This window comes from Rhopalosiphum maidis, chromosome 2, assembly GCF_003676215.2.
Source record: "Rhopalosiphum maidis isolate BTI-1 chromosome 2, ASM367621v3, whole genome shotgun sequence".
NCBI lineage: Eukaryota > Metazoa > Arthropoda > Insecta > Hemiptera > Aphididae > Rhopalosiphum > Rhopalosiphum maidis.
The window spans coordinates 68,885,044-68,908,132 of NC_040878.1; the positions used below are offsets into that span (position 1 = coordinate 68,885,044).

A 23,089-nucleotide genomic window follows, 5' to 3' on the forward strand; every position below is an offset into this window, starting at 1 on the left:
TTTATTTTTTTATTCAAACTAGATATTTTTTGTGTATGGTATTAATCACATTTTCTATAAAAAATGATATTTATTTGACTGTTTTATAGTATTTTTATATGTGCTATTATGTAGTAAATGACTACAGTGCATGAGGAATATCTTTCAACTGCTCTCTATATATATATATTTAAAAAAACATAAAATCAAAAACTTTTAATATAGAGATGTATTTATGAGTGATTTTTAAAAAAATATAAATCAAACGCCTAACAAAATAGTAATACATACACATTAGTATGCAAATAAAAAGTAATACATTCTGTATTCTATCTCAGTTCTTAGGATAACTAACATAGTAACATTAATGTCAATTATATGTATGTATTGATATATTTTATATTTTCGAGCTATTTGAGCATACTGCTATTTCGAACCTATTAGACTACGGTTATTCATATTAATCATATTATTATATCTAGCTGTTTATAATTTTTATATATATATAATGTAAATAATATAAATTAAAATGATAAACGAAAAAAATGTTTTTCGTTTAAATTATATTACTGCAGGTATTATAAATAGTGAATATACCTATTACCTATTTATTCGGTTTGTATTCGTATTATAAATAATATAATATTATTATACATAGGTATACATATGTATAAGTAGGTAGGTACCAACTACCATTATTATTTATGCGCTTGTATTAAATAAATAACAATAATTTTACAACACTTATTGAATTTAATTTTAGTTTAGATTTAAAAACTATGATATAAGGTAATAAATAACTTTAGAATTTAAATAAATAATTTTCGTACTTCAAGTGTGAAGAACTAAATAGATGTAACATTGTAATATTTGTTACTACATAAATAATATAGCCTATGCCCTATAGGTACTTACCTCTATTGAGTCTGCTACAACTTAAAATAAACAAAGTATATGTATAAATTATTATAATACTAGATATAAAAAAGTGTTTCTATAAATCCCGTTAAAAAAAATTTAACGAATGACAAATTAGTTTTTAAAATTTAACGAAATGGTAACGACTAACGATAATTACATTAATTTTGGTCATGTTATCAAAGATAATCTATAGATTATTATGAAAATAAGAAATCGTAATATACAATTATATATATATATTATAAATAGATACTATAATACATCATCATCATATATGTAGCCATGTAAGTATATTATACATACATATATATAAAGGTGTTATATAGCTGTTGTAACGATCTTTAAAGAATATCTTTAGGTAATTAAAGCCACACGAATATTACATATTTTGTATAAGGGGAATTAATTAACAAAAAAAAATACATAGTTCGTTTTTTAATTATATTTTAAACGTCTTGTAAGCATACACGGTCAAATAGGTTTATATTTTATACACGAGGCGTCTAGATAAAAAACATAATTTTTATAAGGTGTTTGGAACAGTCTAATAAATGGTGTTCTAAAGCCGTCTTCGGGCTGGCGTTGTTTCTTATAATATGTATACCATATTATACGCGTACACCTCTATAGCCTATAATAAAGTGTATATAGGTACCTATTATAAACAGTATATACGTACTACACATTTACACCATTTCCAGATACCCGAGAAAAGCTGTCGAGTGTCGATATATCTGATAGTGATATATAAGTACATATATAAATACAAATAGTTTAATTTAAATCACCGTGGTATAAATTATTATAAGTAGGTACAGAATTTGTCGAACCGCAGACCACTGCAGCCTTGGTGGAACCTAATACTACTCATATTATGATGACGAATATTTACCACAATGCGTAATGTGACGACGACACACTGTGATCCATTGATGTTTGATGGTATAGGTACTTGTATGCATATTTCGTGTATATTATTATATGGGCGATTGGATCTTTGTATATTAAAAATAACAATATTATAAGTACCGATTATTATTACTTATAATTTGTTGGCACGCGACGGAACATTAAATTAATAAAATAACCGACAGGTGGTACGCTGGATGCACGGTAATCTTAGACGCAATATGAGTGGGGAGTGTCGTTTGAGTGAAGCTTATTAAGTCCCTTCAACACTCTATAATGGGCACCTGAAAGAACTCTGTGTGAATTTTTTTTACAGCATAAAAAAATGTTTTTCTTCAAAAATTACTGCAATTTCAAATCATCCCGTACGGCTAATAGGAATTTTTTCAAAAGCTGTATATATTACTATATATTTATAATTCATAGTACTTCCAACCTCATAAGGACATTAAGCTTTATATTTAATAATTATGTTAAAATAATACACGGAATTTTTTTTTTTTTTGTTAATTTAAAATTTTAACTTATTTTTAGTCCTATCTAAGATTTAACATACATATATCATCATAACATATTCATCTAAAAAATTAAAATTTATTTTTACTTTTTATTTTCTATGAATTTTGGGAGTATAATGCAAGAATATAATATTATGTCGGACATGGGTGTTGTGTGGGTGTCTGTGATGTATCGTCAAGTGAGAGAGAGAGAGAGAGACCTGTCCACCGCGGGAATCTATTATTTAGTTACAAATTTTGCTAGCCTCTATTGTTGCCGAAATTGCGTGGAATATGAAAAGCGAAAAAACGAAGAAAAAAAAACCGATAACGCGCAAGGATCGTACCGTCTTGCGCGCTCGTCTCTCAGCGTGGCGGCGTTTCCGCGACGACGGGCGACCCTCAATGATATCTGTCTCGACGATCTTAATAAGATATTTAAATTAATGATCAAGCGCGCGTTTTGTTCACCGCGCACAATACGTATACGCGTGCACTTGTGTGTGTGTAAAATTCGTCGGCTTTACGCCGCCACCCGGGCGAATCAAGGTTAAAGGGAGGATCCGTTGCGGGGTCAGTCGACCGCATTCCAATATGGCCGACATCGGAATGCGACGCGTTTTCGTGCCCGGCACACACAACGACACAACATATTTTTTTTCGCCCGTACCCCCCTCACGGAGAGAGATCACGACGACGGCCGCTCGTCGTCCCCACTACTGCGTCACCGGTTGAGACCGGATCGCGTTACCACCACCACCGTCGCCTACAACAACAACAACACAGCCGCCGCGCCGCGACCGCGGTAACGGCCGTTCTGCAAGACCGTCGCCGGGCCGGCGAAGAGGAGACGACCGTGGTCGTCGGGAGAGGATCGACTGTAATAGAAATAACAATTCTACCGCAGTCCGCGGTCTACGTTTCTCCGAGGCGCCTGATTGCCCGAACGCGTGTGTTTGTGTCGATGTGACGGTGCGTGTGCGTGTGTATATGTGTGTGCGTTGAGCGCTCTGACGGCGACGATGATCACGCGCAGCCCTCGTAATGTCGATGGGATTTTACGATAACGCTAAATAATAATAATATTATGAATGCGACGTGCCGTTAAAGTCTCCGCCGCAATATATTACTAATTTATCGTACCGTGATGTCGATGATCGCAATTCACGAGTTTACGACATGCATAATTGATTGAGATAAATATGTGTAAGGATAAATTGTTACATCTAGGAATACTGCGTAAGTTGACGATTTGATGGTATTTTTCACACCAGTCTATTATTGTACAACCCCACAGGCCACAGTCCCCATGTTATGATATTTATTGCCTGATGATCCCGTGTTTTCCGATTTATCCGTTTACGACCATCGTAAATAGCGTTCCGAAAGCGATGGGTTTATAACTGTCCGGGTTTTATGGCTTCTACTCTATAGCGAGTGTACGAGCACTATGAGAAAATCTTTTTTTGATTTTTACCGCCTTTACGGTGAAACGCTTGATGATCTGCAGTATATAGTATTCTCTATAATTAAGATAAGGTGATAATAACCATAAGTGATCGTTTCATTTTCTTGTATGAATGACACGATATGTATCATGTTAAATCGCACACATACCATTTTATAGAAATCTTTGACGGGTATTTATTAGAAACTATTTTTTACATGCAATAATGTTGGTACTTGCTTAAATTTAAATATTCTTAGGTTATTGATATACTTTCACTGGATATATAATTTGGGTAAATACTTTTAATCAATTTCAAATTTTCAATTACCAAGTATACAACTAAAGTTGTCATAAATACCGCAAAATTGATTTCTATTTTGTAAATTTTGTTGAACAACAATATTTAACTGTAACTTGTTAAATTAAATTGTATACATGTGTTTCAAATTCTTAAATTTACATAGGTATTTATGTTTTAAATATAAAATAATGAATAGGTAAGTTATAGATATTGGTGGTATTAGAACTTGGTATAGATTTCAATTTGATGTAGATTATTAAACAGTTTGTTTGTAACAAAAACATATATTTATGTACCTATGGCTCTTTTTTATGACATCATAAGAAGTAAACTGTTATTGTTTAGATCCTTTGAGTAGTCATAATACCTTATCTCTGGTCTCAGCAATGAGGCACTAATTTAATTAGTGAAGTGATTTAAATTTAATATCTAATCAGATCAATACATTTTGCTAGTTTGCTACTTTCATGTCATAGACTCATAGGTAATCAAGTATAAAGACTTTTAAATAGGTTTTATTGTTTATTTTTATTAATACATTTAAATAAATAATTTAATATTTATAATTAAAATACAATTTATTAATTAATTACAAAAAATAAAATACCATCTTTATTTTTTTTTTACCTTTTCGATTGCTTACTATTGTTTCATTTTCAGAAAATAGAATTGTGCTTATAAGTAATATATTTTTTATTTTTAATCTATGTCTTTAGAGTAAAAATATCTACAGATATGTGAATATAGAAATGTTGTCAAAATCATGCCACAAAGAGACCTATCTGAGGTAATTATTTTAAATAAAATAAGTTACTAAATTAATTTACTATACAATAAATTAAAGATATTGAAATATGTTTTATTTTTATTTTTGTTCAGGTGGAGCCAGAAAATGGGTGTGGCGAAGAAGGTTTTATGGAAAAAGTGCGTGAATCAAACGCTGCATGTGAATCTGGAGACTATGTGCGAGCTATACAATTGTATAGTGAAGCTCTACGTCACTATCCTGACAACCACATTCTATATTCCAATCGGTCTGCAGCTCTGCTCAAATTGGGCAGGTTTACAGAAGCGCTGCATGATGCCACTTGTGCCCGTCAGGCCAATCCCAGTTGGCCAAAGGCACATTATCGAGAAGGTGTTGCTTTACAATGTTTGGGGAGGCATGGAGATGCTCTTGCAGTATTTAGTACAGGGCTATCCATTGAACCAAAATCGACTCAGCTATTAGCTGGTCTAATCGAGGCTTCTATAAAGTCTCCTCTTAGAGGTAATAGTAAAGAAAATATGTCTTATTTTTGTGTAATGTGTATTTTACTTTTCTCTTTCTACATTTAATAGGTGTGTTAGAGCCTACGTTCGAACAGTTACAAAGTATTAATCATAATGGAATAACATTGGACAAATCTCCATTTCTCGTCATGTCTGTGATAGGTCAAGAATTATTAGCAGCTGGACAGTATTCAGTGGCTGTAGTTGTCTTAGAATCAGCCCTTAGAATAGGAACGTGTAGTGCTAAGTTAAGAGGTTCTGTGTTTTCTGCATTATCTTCAGCTTATTGGGCACTGAATTCTTTGGATAAAGTTTGTATATATTAAAATTAATTTGAATCTTGATAAATTCATCTATTATGATCTTAACTACTTTAACATAGGCAATTGGATACATGCAACAAGACTTATTAGTAGCTAAATCTTTAAAAGATATAGCTGGAGAAAGTCGAGCACATGGTAATTTAGGATCAGCTTATTTTAGTAAAGGAAGCTATAAAGAAGCACTTACAGCCCATAGATACCAATTAGTTTTTGCAATGAAAGCCAGAGAAATGAAAGCTGCTGCATCTGCTCTCACTAGTCTGGGTAAGTTGCTAATTATTTTTAATTTTTTATCTATATAACAAAAATTAAGTTTCACATTTAAATTTAGCTTACATAATAATAATTTTTGTTAAAAAATCTTATCATTCTAATTAAAAAAAAAGTTATTTATAATTTTATTATGTGTTATTAAGCCAAACCAATGTTTTGGTTTTTAATAAAGATTAACTATAGCTTTATACAATTTTTTAATTAGGTCATGTGTATACTGCAATTGGTGATTATCCAAATGCTTTAGCATCACACAAACAATGTGTACAGTTAGTAAAACAAATTGGAGAAGTTCTTCAAGAAGCTAGAGAGATTGGAAATGTCGGTGCTGTTTATTTAGCTATGGGTGAATTTGAAAGTGCATTAGACTGTCATATGCAGCATTTAAAGTTATCAAAAAAATTAGGAAATAAAGTAAAATATAATTTTATTGTTTGGTTTTAATTCCATGTGTAATCTAAATATGTTATTTTATTCGTTAAGGTCGAAGAAGCACGAGCGTTTAGCAACTTAGGTTCATCATATCATTATAGGCGTAATTTTACACAAGCTATTAATTATCATGAAAATGTCTTAAGACTTGCCCAAGAACTTGGGGATAAAGTGATTGAAGCCAGAGCATATGCTGGACTTGGCCATGCAGCAAGATGTGCAGGAAATTATTCTCAAGTAAGTTTTTTTATATGAGAAAACTTATTTCCAATCAATTAATCAAATATTATGCAATTTTTAGGCTAAACATTGGCATGAAAAACAATTAGACATGGCATTAAATACACATGATAAAATAGGAGAAGGAAGAGCATGTTCAAATTTGGGTATTGTGTATCAGTTACTTGGAGCTCACGAGTCTGCATTAAAACTTCACCATGCTCATTTAAATATTGCCAAATCTTTACACGACCGAGCTGCTATGGGAAGAGCATTTGGAAATATAGGAAATGCTTACAGTGCCATGGGTTTTTATGAACAGGTAAAATCTGAAATAATTATATTATAATATTTTAATTAAGATTAAATAATGAAATATATCTAACTAGGCAATTAAATATCATAAACAAGAATTAACAATATCAAAGGAAGTCAAGGACCGAAATTCAGAAGCATCTACTCACGGAAACCTAGCTGTAGCCTATCAGTCTTTAGGAGCATTTGAAATGGCTCTTTTACATTATAGAGCTCATCTAAATATTGCGAGAGAATTGAAAGATACAGCTGGAGAAGCTTGTGCTTTATTAAACCTAGCCAATTGCTTAAGTACACGAAGTGACTTTTTGCAAGCCATTCCATACTATGAAAACTATCTAATGTTATCTCAGGTAAACTGTTTTTAGTAATTAATAATAATAAACACTTTATATATTTATTGATTTTAAAGGAATTACATGACATTGAAGGAGAAGCAAAAGCGTGCCACTTTCTGGGTTATGCTCATTACTGTTTGGGTAATTATCGAGAAGCTGTAAGATACTATGATCAAGATTTATCTCTAGCCAAAGATCTTCAAGATAAAATGAATATGGGCCGAGCTTACTGTAATTTAGGTCTTGCTCATTTAGCATTAGGCAATCTAGAAACATCATTAGAATGTCAAAAGTACTTTTTAGGTAATTTTTTTAAAAATCCTAAAGTAATTTGTTATCATAATTATAATCTTTTTTTTTAGCCATATCACATATGACGAAAAGTCTTCAAGCAAAACTCCGTGCTTTAGGCAATATTGGAGATATACTTATTAAAATGAATGACACAGAAGAGGCCCTCAAAATGTATCATCGACAATTCACGCTAGCCAGACAAATTAGAGATACAAACATGGAAGCAGCAGCATGCAGTTCTTTAGGCTTAGCTAACAGATATATAAAATGTTATGATAAGGCTCTATCTTACCATTGCCAAGTACGATATATACAACATATTGTGTTGAATACTATTTATTATCACGGTTTATATTTTTAGGAATTAGCTCTAAGACAAGAAGTAAACGACTTGAAAGGAGAATGTTGTGCTCATGGACATATTGGAGCAGTATACATGTCTCTTAGAAATTATACCAATGCAATAAAATGTTACCAATTACAACTCGAAAGAGCAAAAGAACTGAGAGATAATGCAATTGAAGCTGAAGCTTTTGGAAATTTAGGTACTATTCAGAAATTATAAAACGTATTATTATTTATTTCATTAATATATGATTATTTATGTATTATAGGTATAGCAAGAATGAATATGGGAATTTATGAAGGAGCAATTGGATATTTTGAACAACAATTAGCTACTCTAGAACAGTTGTCATCTCATACATCTTTAATAGATAAAGTACACCTAATTAATTAATTAAAAGCAATAAGTTTTGTTTATTTTTAATTATTATTTGAATTAACAGGGACGAGCGTTCGGAAATCTTGGTGATTGTTATGATGCTTTAGGGGATTTCGATGAAGCTGTTAAATGTCATGAACAATTTTTAACCATTGCTGTACAACTTCAAAACCTTCGGGACCTTGAAAAAGCATATTTCTGTCTAGGTCAATCATACCGACGAATTGGACACCTTGATCAGAGTCTTGTTTGTTTTGAAAAAATACTAGTCATTGCTCATGAACTTAACAACTCAGATATGAAAGCTTCTGCATATGGTGAATTGGGTTCCAATCATGTTATGATGGGCAATTACCAACAAGCAGTGTCTTGTTTGCAAAATCAAATATCAATAGCTAGAGAATTAGGTGATAGAAATGTTGAAGCAAACGCAGCATCTGCTCTTGGATATGCACATCAGTTAATGGCTCAGAATAGCGTGGCTCTACACTACCATAAATTAGATTTAGAAATTGGCAAAGAACTTAATCAACCGTTGTTGCAATGCAGAGCATATGGAAACATTGGAAATGTAGAAGAAATTTTAGGAAATTTAAATGAGGCTATTAAATATCAAGAAGAACATTTGTCAATTGCTAGTCAAATTGATGATAAGACTGCAAAAGCTGCTGCATATGGAAGTTTAGGATCATTGCACCATACATTAGGACATACCAGCCAAGCAGTCATTTACCTCACCCAAGCTTTACAAAGTATTGATATGACAGGAAAACCAGATGAAGAAGGGTGTATTAGATATAAGCTTGGAATGGCATTATTAGCTGATGGACAATCTGATGCAGCTAGAGGTCATTTAGAACAAGCTTCTGAATTATTAGACAATGCTCTTAATACCATTACTTTAGAAAATTCTCATTCTATTACTCAATTAAGATTGGAATGTTACCAAGCTTTACAAGTAAGTTTATTAAAACTAAATATTAGGTTTAACAAAATTATTCATTATTATACTATACCTAACCTATATATACTTTAATCTTTAAACTAACTGCAAGATGTGATCAATAACTTTTAGTAAATTTTTTTTTCAACTGATTATCCTTTCTCTTTCATTCAGTTAAACTTAAATTTCATAATAGTGTCTACTCTTAATTTTTCTATAGCAAATTAATAATTGTTTTGCCCTATTCTTGTAGGTTTATTTTTGTTAAATGATATTTTTTAAAATACCTCCTTTGATAATCTTAAAATTTATTGAACATTTTTCTAGTTAACTAAAAATATTTTCTTCGATTCATTAGAAGAGTAAGTTATTATTTAAATTAAAATATACTAATTGAAGAAATGTTTGTTATAATTTAATATTTAGTACTAATGAAACGTCATTATTAAAAATCACTATTATTTACTCATAATTTATTTTAAATGTGTATGTTTCATTATGAAAATAAAATTTAAATTAGGTAAACAAATTTTAGAATAAATAGTTAGTAATTAAGTCTAGCCTGTTATTTCATCAATCAAATCAATTTTTTTTTTTGTATAAATGATTTGTTATAGAAAAGATTTAAAAACTATTTCAATAAATGTAAACATGAAAATTTTTTTTTTTAACCTATTATGTGTAAAACGTTGGAACATACTGGGTAAATAATAATACATTTTATTTATTTTTTAGACTGTGTTAGTGCAATTAAATAGATGTGAGGAAGCTCTTTTAGTCACAGAAAAATATCGTATTAGAGCAAAAACTTCTAGTCATAATACGAGAATCAAATCTTCTCCAGATTACCATAAAATAAATTCTGTAGATAGTATACTTGATATTGTAAATAAACAAAAAGCTTCAGTTCTTTACTTCAGTATAGCATCTGGTTATTTGTTTTCTTGGCTTATTATTCCAAATAAAGGTAAGCCTGTTCGACTTTAACTCTAGCAAAATGTTTATACAAATGTATTTATCATTCAGGTGTTGTTAAATTCCATGAAACTTTAATTCAAACTGAAAATGGCATGGATAATCTATTGACACAGTATCTCAAAGATGTGAAAAATACACTCAATGTTCAGCAACCAATGTAAATCTACAAATAAGTTTATATTTTATATATTATGTTAATCTCGCATAAACATACATCATAATAATTGGTGGATTTTGTATTTCAGAATTGATTCGGATTTGAATGAAGCTTGTCACTTAGATGAACTAGGAGATAGACTAGCTCAAGAAAATGAACGTAGCTATTTAAGAATGGTTAATCGAAACCATTTATATAACTCAAGTAATTACAGTTTGAGTAGTTTGTTCAGGTATTTATTTTTACTTATAATATTGTTTTATGTAAAAAACCAATATTAATTGTTTTTGTTTTAGTGTTGGAAGCTTAGGTGGAAGTACGGTTGGTTCTGCTAGTCGACCGGGTAGTGTGAGAGCAAAAAAAACAAAAGCATGGCTAATTCCCGATAGTCTAAACAAATTGTACGAATTACTGATAGCTCCTTTTGAAGATTTTCTTTTTGCACCATGTGGTAATTATTAAAAACTTAAGAAAATTATCAACATATAAATTTACATTTTAATATATTTTTTTATATAGCTTCTCATAGTAAAGGATGTTCAGGTAGAAAGGAATTATTATTAGTTCTCGAACAAGATTTATTGTTGGTGCCTTTTTCAATGTTACACCCAAAAATTGACGATGATAGCCATTTATCAGGAGAATACTTAAGTGAAAAATTCAGCTTACTTATTACACCTTCCTTAATGAAATTTAAGGAAAATCAAAGGTTAGTATTATGATTATGACTTATATCTTATGCAACATTTTGGATATTAAACTAACTTTTATGGATTTGTACACTATAAACTACAGTGACGTATTTATGGGAGAGATTGATTAGGGAGATATTTTTTTCATTTATCACTTCATTAGTAGGTATAAAAATATTGGAATATTTGGTATTCGACAATTTTAGTCATACCTCTCCCTTTAGAAAAATTCTAAATGCACCACTGATGAACTATGCAGTATGAAATTTAAAGTTAATTGTGCAATGTTATGCATGGAAAAATGTATTATTGTAAAACCATTATTTACCAGCCTTAAATAAATTTATAATCACATAAAAAAAAATTTTATTTATTTTTAGAGCACAAAAGAAAGCTGGAGTTAATGAATCTTCAAATATGACCACACTTGTGGTTGGTAATCCATTACTCCCAAATTGTGTTAATGAACAACTTAGTCTAAATGAACTACCACATACAGAACAGGAAGCTAGTATGGTGGCTGAAATGTTACAAACAAAACCTTTAATTAAAGCGCAAGTAAGTAAAATTTAATTATTTATAATAATAATAAAATTCATTATTGGACATTTTATTTTAGGCAAATAAGCATAACATTTTAGAACAACTAGTCAAAGCAGAGTGCATTCATTTAGCTACCCATGTTAGTTGGGAATTATCAGCCATAATTTTATCTCCAGATGAAAGTGTAATAATATTTTTAATTTATGTCCTATTTATACGTAATGGTTTCCTAATTAGTAATTATATATTTATAGGAAACTACTCCACAATCTGATATGAATATTTCCGAAGTATTGTTAACTACAGAAGATTTATTGTCTCTCAAGTTAAATGCAAGGCTAGTAGTATTAAGTTGGTCACATGCACGAGATGATTGGGCTACATCAAAAGGATTATATGACCTTACCAATGGTTTGCTCATGGCTGGAGCTCAATGCATACTTGTATCTTTATGGCCAGTACCAAGTACTGCTGCTAAGATTTTATTAAGAGCATTTTACTCTGCTTTATTACAAGTAATTTATCAATTAAATTTGTTTCAATATATTATTGTTATAATATTAATTGTGAAATTAATTAGGGATCAAGAGTGTGCCGTGCACTATGTGATGCAATGCAAACAGTTCAACACACAAAGCATTTTTCTCATCCATCGAACTGGGCTGGATATTTTTTGATTGGTTCAGATGTACGTTTATCAAGCAAAGTGGCATTAATGGGGCAAGCTCTATGTGAACTATTAAAAACACCTGACCGATGTAGAGACGCTTTAAGAGTTACTCTTCACCTGGTATTTATATTTTATTGCTATTATAATATTCAGAAAAAAACATTTTAAGTTTATTGTGTTTTAATATGTTCAGGTTGAAAAATCTTTGCAACGTATTCATCGTGGACAAAAAAATGCAATGTACACCACTCAAAAGAGTATTGAAAATAAAGTATGCAGTAAATTTTTTTTTAAATAAGTTAACAAATTTATAAATGGATTAAGAATATTTGTTTTCTTTCTCAGACTTTATATTCAACTAATATAACAGTATAATAGAAATAAATTATATGGTAAAATTATAGAATATAATATTTTTGAGGGTTTGGCATATTGGTTTTATGTTTTATTATTGTTTGACTTAATATTCTGTTTAAAAAATAAATTTATAAATTTAAATAGATATTAAATTTTTGAAACAATATATAGACAAATTGATAAGTTATCCTCAAAAATATTATTGTCTATGATTTGCTATGATCTATTGCAGCGGTTCCCAAACTGTGCTCTGCAATGGTTTATCAAGGGCTCTGTTTGTATAATAAATTGTAATAATTCGTAATAAATTTACATAGAACACAGATAGATAAAAATTAACATTAAATATTTCTTGGGGGCTCCACAAGAAACTTCTATTTAAAAAAAGGTTCTGAAGCTAAGAAATTTTGGGAACCACTGATCTATTGAATTGAATTTACACGAATGTGTTTTGTTTATGTTGTACATTAGCAAAGGAGAGAAAACAAACAGTATGCTGACATCTTTTTTAATTTTTTTTTGTTAGGCTAAAATAATTACAAATTTAATAAATACAATTATACAACTGCAGGACAATGTAGTAGAACTAATACTAGAAAGTATTTTTAACTTAATTTTTTTAAAGGTTGGTGATGTTACTGGATGGAAAGAACTTCTCCAATCGGTTGGATTTCGTTTTGAACCTGCTGCTAATGGTATACCTTCTTCAGTATTCTTCCCTCAAAGTGATCCAGAAGACAGGCTTACTCAATGCAGTGCAAGTTTACAAGCATTACTTGGTATGTTTTCTTTATATTTTGTAAAAATAATATGTTCTTAGCTTATTTAGCTTATAATAGGTATCTAGATTTAAAATTGGTATGTTTAATTTTTTATTACTATTTGCTTTTTACTTAATATAATTAATTGTATAAAATTTAAATTTAAAAAAAACTTTTGCATATCTCACTGCATTGAACAATATGAAAACTCATTAAGATGACATCATACAACCCGTGTGTGTTGTCTCTGTCTTATAAACATAAAACATACCAAATTTGTGTTTGTAGAATTAATTTTATGCTATTAGTTTTAGTATTTAGAGTCAATTTACCTATTATCAAACTTAATGGTAATAATATTATCAAAAGCATGTCATAGGCTTTTATTGATATTTTAATTTCAAAGTAAGTTATGAGCATTTTAAAGTTTTAATATTTTACATAACTATAACTCACTTAAAAATTAAAATATTAATAAAAGCTTAAGAGATGCTTTAGATAATATTATTACCCTTAAAGTTTAATAATAGGTAAATTAACTATTATTAAAACTAACAGCATAACATTGATTCTGCTAAACACAAATTTTCTATGTTTTAAGTTCATAAGACAGAAACAACACGTGCGGATATGATGTCTTCTTAATTAATAGCACAGTATGTCAACAGATAGCGCTAAGTATTAAAGTGAAACTTCCAATTAACGATCATCGAAGGGACCATAAATAATGACCGCTATTTATAGGTAGTCATCCTATAGGGATGACAATACATGACATAACATTTGATGGGACCAAAAAACCTAACCGTTACATAGAGGTTACCATTAACGGAAGTTTTACTGTAGTATAAAAAAAATAAATAGGTTAGGTAGTAGGTAAATTACTATAAATCAAAACTTCAAAGTTTTAATAGTTAAACCAATATTTCAGCGTGGGCTGGATTTTAATGTACAATTTTAGGTTAAGCAATCTATACATTATGTATGTAACCAGTGATGACGCCAGGGAAGGGCAAAGTAGGGCCATGATCCTACCTATAAATTCCCGGCCCTATCATTGATCTAACCTTAGATGTAATAATATACACATTTTAAATTTTTTGTGGCTCTACCTAGAAAAAAATCCTAGCACTGCAACTGTATATAATAAACTTAGGGGCATAGGTGTACGCAGACTTTAATTTTCGGTCAAGCCTGGAAGAATTAGTGCCCTAATACTTGAACAGTGCCCCTAATTTTTTTTGACATATTAACATAAGAGGAACATACATTCTAATTGTAATAGTTATAAATTCATAACTGTATAATATGTATGTACTATATACCTATACAAATAGAATCAAGTTGTATGTGCATAGAAAATTTATGTGCTAGATATAGGTACTTGTATATTTTTGAAGTTAAATATAAAATTACATATTATATTAATACATACCTTATGCATGTTTTTATATGTAACTATACATATAAACTTAGTAGGTAATTTATAAATGTGTAATTATGTAATAATTGATAAATTAATTTTCCTATTTTCTATAGGCGATAGGCCATTGTCTTACCAGCGGTTCCCAAAACTTTTTTTTCTGCGGTGCCTTTCTTTGGACCCAATTTAGCCTCGGTGCCCTGCTGTAAATATTATGAAAGACAGAACAAAAAAAAATACTCATTGATATAACCAATTTTCCGTAGACCCCAGTGCCCTTAGAAAGTGCTCGCAGTGCCTCTAGGGACATCGCAGTACACAGTTTGGGACTTTCTGATCTATACTATATAGTATAGACTCTTTAGTACTTCTTTAATCATAATAGGTACATAATTTTGACATTTTGAGCACAATATTTTAATCGGATAAATAAATCAATAAAAATTATGTGGTGGTACACAAATATTTTAATTTTATTTCACTATTATGACAAATACAATTTTCATGATCTCCACGCATATAATGATAGAGTTAAATATAATATACATAAATTTGAAATTTTACTATGCTTCTACAAAGATTCTGATCAGCCAGGGCTTGTCTGGCTTGCCCCGTGCGCACACCTATGCTTAGGTGAGGTTAATTAAGTTAAGCTTAAATGAGAGTTTGTCTGATAACTACATGACTACATGCCTGCCATAAAAAAATATATAATATAATGAAGGAGGCAACCTCTTCTCAAAGGAGGTTAGTAGTAACCATAGGTGAACAAAACAAAAATACATTTTTAACTACAAAATGCTTTTATGATAACATAGTAGGCACATAACATTATATTATTAACCTATAGATGCTGTAATAAAAGGATATTCTGGATTACATCCTTTTTATTATTTGTTTAAATATTTAATCAATGTAAATATATTATAATATACTATTTCATAATAACTGAAGTAACTTGAGAAAATTATTTTAAAACATTTTTATGTTTTTAGGTCTAAATAGTACAACATTAAGTGCAATCTCAAAATTGATATTAACATCTGATGTTACGGATGATGTAATTGCTGTCATACGCCATGTAGTTGAACAATTAAACAATAGACTTTTATCTGAAAATGAACATTCAGTTGAGATGCCAGTTAATGTTAAATTATGGCACACTCCTGGATGTCACGAGCTTTTAGCATCTCTAGGTAAATACTGTTATGCATGGTTATTTTATTTTTACGATTATAATTTATCAAATCTGTTTGTCCAGGTTTTGATTTAATTGAAGTTGGAATGGACGAAGTCACCCTACGTACTGGTAAACAAGCTAATAAACGCAGTATTCAATTTGTTCTTCAAGCTCTATTAGCCTTATTTGGTAAGTATGCATTATATCTAATTAATTGTATAATTTTTGTCAATTTTACATTATATCAAATTGATAAATATCGTTTTAAAATGTGTAGATACACAAGAAGCTCCCAAAAGTCTTTCTTTATGTTCATCAAGTTCACTTGAAAGTGTAGTAACAGTTGAAGACGAAAGGCAAAAAGATTCTCCGTTGAAACCCACTTCAACCAATGCATTGCGAGTGTCCGGTAGTAATGGATCTGGAGCTTTTACCAGTTATGTAAGAAAAAGAGGAGAACCAGATGGTAGAACTGCCTCAGATGCGTCCACTCAAATCACTAAGGTAAATTAGCTTGGATCAATTTTCTTTTCTTTGAAAATTTTAAATAAAAATATAATGTGCATTTTATTATATTTGTTCTGCATTAGAATTCTACTGGAGTGTTAATCATGCCTACGATATTGAGCCGCAGATCAGGTGGTACTAATGGTGGAGGGGAAAGTGATGCTGCATTTACACCATCACCACCAGTTCCTGGATTAGGGGATGCTTTAAGCAAAACTTTAGCACACCAAACTAAAATCAGAAATTTATACTCTACTCCCGTCAGACCAGATTCATCAAGTTCAGCTAGCTCTGCTACAGATTGGGAAGGTTAGTAATTTAAAAAATGTAAATTTAATAATTTCAACAAAATATGTTGCTTTTCCTTTTAATTTTTAACTAACTATCTGACTATATTCAATATTCATCATCCATTAACATCAAATATCTATTTACATCTTATATATATATATATAAATGTGAAAATGAGTATCTTTGTAACAAATGATTTCTGGAATTACTTATCCAATTGTTTTTTTATTCATTTATTCATTTTATGAAATTAAAATAAAATAAAATAAATTTTTAATGATAAAATACATTGTGGAGCAGGTTTTAAGCATAGTTTTAATTTGTATAGACTCAACTACTGTCCACACTCCACTGTATATTGAGAAAATAGAAACCAATACACTAATAATGCCATCTATTTAGTAAAATTAAATTAAAAATTAGGATACTTTTACAACATATAGAATTATGCAATGTATTTTTTACTTACGGATAATTTCAAAAACTAATAAACCGATTACAATAAAACTTTTATCAATTGATCAAAAATGTATATTGACAAGAAGGTTTTAAGTATAATTTGAATTCTCAAGTGACAAGTTTAATGAACTATTGAGTTATTAATTATTACAGATAATCGCTTAAAACGCGGACAATATCAACCTCAATGTTCTATCTTCTATCTAACATTATTATAATTTTTCTATTCACATGACAACACCTGTTGGGAAAGTCAGTATTATACAGTTGTATATAGGTTAGGTAAATCGGAGAAGTTAGAAAATATGATGAATATTGGATACAATATGTAAATACAATATGTGATGGACATTTGCACTTTTAGATACCTATATAAATAAATAATGAATAAATATAAATACATGACCTTAGTATTAAATTTAAATAACCACATTATTATGGTTATAAAATAGACTTCTTCGCCTATTTTATTTGTATATTTATGATTTTGTTATTAGACTATTAGGTATTATATTTATATAGTACTATGATTTCGATTTAATCAGTATAAAATACAAATTATTATATGTTATCAACACTATTGCTATATATAGATCACGTAACTGTTAGTGTACTGAACGTTTATAACTCATAACTAGGGCCTGAATTTAAATGCACTTAAAACCATACAAATATGCTCTAGAAAATAGCAAAAAATGCCTTTAAAAAATGCATTTTACCACAAAAACACCTTAAAAATGAAAAAATGACCTTAAAATGCCGTATAAGCTATAATCATTATTTATTATTTTATTAAAAAAGAAAAAATTTGAAATGATGACTTGATGCTGACACGCTTACGTTTTGGCCGTATTAAGGAAATATTATTCATTTTAAACATACCAAAATATAGATTAAAATTTATGTAAAATTAAAATTCTAAGAGCCTATTGTACTTACTAAATTTTGAGCATTGCATTGAACAATAATATATTGTTTATTACTAATATGTTCAAACTCCAAAGATCTTCTATTTATCGCATATTGAACAAATATGCATTAAAAACCAATAAAATTACCCAATAATGCTAAAAAGGCTCTAAAAATGAAAAAATGTCGAAATATGCAAAAAAATGCAAAATACAATTTGTAGCTTTGAAACCCTCGTTACATGAAACGAATTATGTACTTAGAAAGCATTGTGTAAGATCAACCAAAAAAATATGCACATTGCATTAAAATTCGGGCCCTACTCATAACGATAACGCTTTTAACTCGTATGTGTATATCCAGCGTGACAAGTCAACAATAGTGGCGCGAAGCTAAGTAAAAAAAAAAAAGCGTTGTGGTCACTACCGTAGTACATTACACGAGCCAGAGTTTTCCCATTTTCTTTAGCCAGAGCTACAGACCTAATGAATGGACGGATTGACCCGTTTGTGGTATCAATAAATCGGACATGATATGCAGATTTTATCTTTATCATTTTTGAAAAAATTGGTTGAAAAATACAGAATATATTAATAATATCAAAAAAGTGAAGTATTTATGATGCAAAAAGATTTTGTACTCGACCGTTTTAGTTATAACGTTTCACGTAACAGCACCAGTGACGGTATTACCCCTTCTATGCCGTATACGTTTTCGTCGCGGTCGTACACTGAGCAGCGGTTCTCATCGTTGCCAGGTCCGGCTGCACCTTCTCTTTTCGTATTCGTGTTTCTGACAATATTTAGTGTGTAATGTCACTAATGTGTATCATGGTTGAAAATTGAAATATATATTAATAAATAAATAAATAATATATATTTTAACCATAGTCTGTATTCACCGCTACGTCAAGATATTGTTAATATGTTATATAATAATAGAAAAAAAAAATTAAATACAACATTAAATAAGCAAACATAATAATAAACAATAATATAATTATATTATTAAATCAATAAAAACATAAAAACCTGCAAATCATATTACATGCCGGTACATAAAAATATGTTATAAAAAAATTACTGATATCCCAACAAAAACACTGTCGAACTCCGCGTAAAAAATTGCTAAATCAAAAAAAAAACTGGTCATTTTCAGCATTATAAATTTATAAAGATGTGATGATATAATTAATAATTGCTAAGTAAATTATATTTAAAATAAATGTATTCTATTTCAATAATTTATTTTCTTTGCGAGAATTTATTTTATTTATAAATATAAATTAATAATTAAGATTAAGACCTTTTTACAAAATAAATTTAGTAACATTTGTAATGGAAATTCGTTAAATAGTCCGGTTACAAATAGACATGTTTATTTGTCTAAATAAATTATTGAGATAGAATACATTTATTTTAAGTGTAATTTACTTAACAATATTAATGATATCACATCTTTATAATGCTGAAGATGACCAGTTTTTTTTTTGATAACAATTTTTTACACGGAGTTTGACGAAGTTTTGGGATAATATTTACACATATTATGTGGTCAAGCATAATAGTTATTTTAAAAATAGATGCTTATTCAGATATTCTGATATTTTTTTTCGTTAAAGTAAATTTAGATAAAAAAATTTATTTGCCTAAATTTTTGGACATTTAACAAATAACAATCATTTCAACCAACTATTAATAATATAAATTACAAAATTATAGTACATAAATCTAAAAATAAGCAAAACTAGTGATTATATTTCAGTTTTTTTTAAATATTATTATATTTTTTTTTTTATTTTAATAATAAATGTAAAATGTATACAATAAGCACTCAAGCGCAATAAACATAATATGTGAGGTAGGGAATAAAACATTTGTGTTGCATGATTAAGATGCCATCTATTAGTGTCGCTTGGTTTGGGATTGAGGGTTAAGTTAAAAAATGACTATACCATTTTGGCATTTTATGTTTAACCTATGACAAGAATTCGTAAGAAGTGAAGTGAGTGAAGAGATATTTAAGGCATTTATCAAATGATTTTGGTAGTTTTTTAATTTATTAAAGAAACTTTTATATACTATTGCTTCTTTTTCCTAAATTATTTTAAAGCTAATGTATTATTTGTGAACAATCAGGTTAAAGGCAAAAGGTTAAAGCAATACTTTATAATATCATTGATTATAATTTATAAGTATTTATTATCAATGGTAATATCAAACTGTGATAATTTGAAATACTTGAATTTTGTTTAAATTTTATTTCTTATTTTTTAGTTCTTAGAATGTATTAAATTCCATATGTCGAGCATAAAATATTTTTTTAACTTAGGATTTGGTTTTACAATTTATAGGTACAATCATAAGCGCAACTAGACCTCTAAAACGTGGGGTGCTAAAACTGTTGATAGTTTACCAATTAATGGCATTTCACTAAAATAATAATCGTTAGGTATAAAAAAACAAGGGACGCTAAATTTGAACTTGGGGGTGCTAAAGACTTTTTTCACGTTGCACTCCCTAGTTGTGCTACCGGGTAAAATCAGGTGCGGATTTCGCTATATAGTAATGGAGGTCCAAATAAACAGGACACAACATACTTTGATTACTTAATAACTCAAACATTTTTAAATCTGTAGTAAATTATAATACTATTTAGTATTTACTAAGTAATAATAATAGGCAATAACTATGAAATTTTTACTAAAACATTGTGTTATTTTAATTTTATACTTTTGCAAGGTGTACAAATTCAATTTAATGTACTGAACTGTGTAGTGCATTCGTTTATTCGAACATAATAATTAATAATGATGGTTGATATTACCAATCCAATTATCTTTGATGAATCAATGTCGTATTACCTACTACGACTTTTAAAGTTTTAGCGTATAATAGATTCTTGTGTATATTTAGAAACATATTCGTCATTCGATAATATTGACTGAGCGTGGTGATCGCGAATAACAAAAATATTTTAGATTCTGAGTGGAGTGATGAATGTATTGATTTTATAAGTAATCGATAAAATGATTAAAATTACTACATTGAGGAAAAACTGAAATTTTTACGTTTATCCAATTTTTGACAAAATCCATTTTTATTTATTATTTTCATTTTATGTAACTCGAAAACAAATTTATTATTTTCTACTAACGATAAGATTTTCAAAAATATTTTTCAGTTTTATTTTTTTATAATATCGAAAATCTATAGTCACAATATTCTTTTATAAGCATTGAATTTTGACAAAGTTTATAAAAACCGTGGAAGTTGTTAAATTATTTTAAAGAAATTCATAAAATGTTCATATCATTTTTATTATATGATAAGTTCTTTTTTAGTTATTTATAGCCTATAAGTTATAGGTATGAGAAATTTTCAAATTTTTAGTTTTTTTTTTATAAAAATTGATTAAAATTATTTGCTATCTAGAAATCCTTAAAAATTTAATACAAGATCCTATATAATATTCTACATAATATAGTTACAATTTTTTTAAGTGTGTAGTAGCAAAATTTACAAAAAATATAGTCTGGAATAGAGCGGTACCCACGTGCTTACCTTCTTTTTCTTATATGTACCACAAATAATGACGTCCTCGTCCACGTCGATTAAACTCTGACTGATGTTTTTTATTTTTGATTTAACAGGAAACGGGCACTCTACCATACTTCGCCGTGGAACTCACTCTCTACCCCCCATACCCCCGATTAAGAAACTGCACAAGGCTAACGACATTCTGGACAATATCGTTGTGGTGGACACCGAACCAAACCACCAACCAGACGACGCGGACAAGATGTCACTGTATCTGGCACAGGTGTTGGATATATCGGAAAAAGAACCGCCACCGTCCAAGGTGCAGCCTAACGTGGACGTGGTGAACAGTGGTCTACAGGACCACATCAGAACGTCTCAATTGCGGCAGCTCAACTACGAACCGAAACCAACGATATCGGATGTGTACCACGAACGGAAAATCGGACTTGGCCTAGCGCCGTCCCTGCTCAAGCTGTTGTCACTCGACAAACAGCAGCAGCATCATCATCATCATCACCACAATCATCATCAACAGCAGCAGCAGCATTCCGCCAAAGACAACCGGTCTAGCTGGCTGTCGCCGTCCATGCTTAAGAGATTCGGCGGTGGGGAGAGCGCACAAGAGACGACTTATGGTGAGCTAAACAAGAGAGACGAAGGCGATGGCCGATCCGTCGCCGAATCTCAGTCGAGCACCGGCAGTTACAAGAAGCGGACCGACCATCCAAACACTGCCACCGCCGCTGGAATCCGTAGTTTTGAAAGCCTCGTCGAGGAGGAGAACGGCTCGTGCAAAGAACCAAAAATCCGTATCAAGAAAAAATCGTCTTACGCACCCCCTCCGCCACCTGGCACGTCGTCATCTTCGTCTTCTTCTTCTGTTATCAAACCTGCATCTATGACCGACTCGTAACGGACGGTGTTGATTAGTCATAAATACTAAACGGTACAAGTCATCTGTTTATATATTTTGTTTTTCGTTTTAATCGTTTGTAAAATATTTGTATTTTACATACCTACATAACCTACTACCGATGTAAATATATTATTTATATTATTTTATTTATTTTGTATGTCATATGGGAATAGTAATGTTTTCCTCTTATAGTTATTACTACATATATTGTATTAAATTTGTTTTACCTATTGAATACAAAAAAGTTATAAGCTAATTTTTGTTTTTTGGTATTGTTATAAACTATTCAATGAACATGATGTATTCAAATACTCTACATTTCATCATCATTCTATGTAGATGATGTGTAGTACCTAACCTAACTTTTAAATTTATTATCCATTTACATTTTAAGGATAAAACCGTGGTCTAAAAATCACTTATATTCTTATCGCTACCACGCAAGGGTGGAATACGATTGCGTATGCTGCTTATTATCAGCGATACCTTTTTTATTATACGATTGCGTACGTTA

General features: G+C 29.9%; 1 protein-coding gene across 2 annotated transcripts; it reads left to right on the forward strand.

Moving 5' to 3' along the window:
• Nucleotides 1-3,178: 3,178 nt before the first annotated feature.
• LOC113555195 (tetratricopeptide repeat protein 28) lies at nucleotides 3,179-22,831 on the forward strand. Of its 2 annotated transcripts, none has more exons than XM_026959573.2 (30): nucleotides 3,179-3,545; nucleotides 4,774-4,844; nucleotides 4,937-5,327; nucleotides 5,399-5,640; nucleotides 5,712-5,916; nucleotides 6,131-6,339; nucleotides 6,409-6,594; nucleotides 6,659-6,898; nucleotides 6,966-7,244; nucleotides 7,304-7,532; nucleotides 7,592-7,824; nucleotides 7,885-8,068; nucleotides 8,138-8,244; nucleotides 8,312-9,205; nucleotides 9,926-10,157; nucleotides 10,217-10,325; nucleotides 10,414-10,557; nucleotides 10,622-10,776; nucleotides 10,845-11,034; nucleotides 11,398-11,575; nucleotides 11,637-11,744; nucleotides 11,815-12,075; nucleotides 12,141-12,350; nucleotides 12,424-12,501; nucleotides 13,213-13,366; nucleotides 15,767-15,967; nucleotides 16,033-16,140; nucleotides 16,229-16,455; nucleotides 16,542-16,767; nucleotides 21,770-22,831. In XM_026959573.2, the coding sequence occupies exons 2-30, from the start codon at nucleotides 4,821-4,823 to the stop codon at nucleotides 22,570-22,572; spliced, it is 6,807 nt and encodes a 2,268-aa protein (XP_026815374.1). In that variant the 5' UTR covers nucleotides 3,179-3,545; nucleotides 4,774-4,820; the 3' UTR covers nucleotides 22,573-22,831. The 2 variants fall into 2 exon arrangements, with proteins under 2 accessions (XP_026815374.1, XP_026815375.1); XM_026959574.2 differs by having other exon boundaries at nucleotides 3,179-3,512.
• Nucleotides 22,832-23,089: the final 258 nt, after the last annotated feature.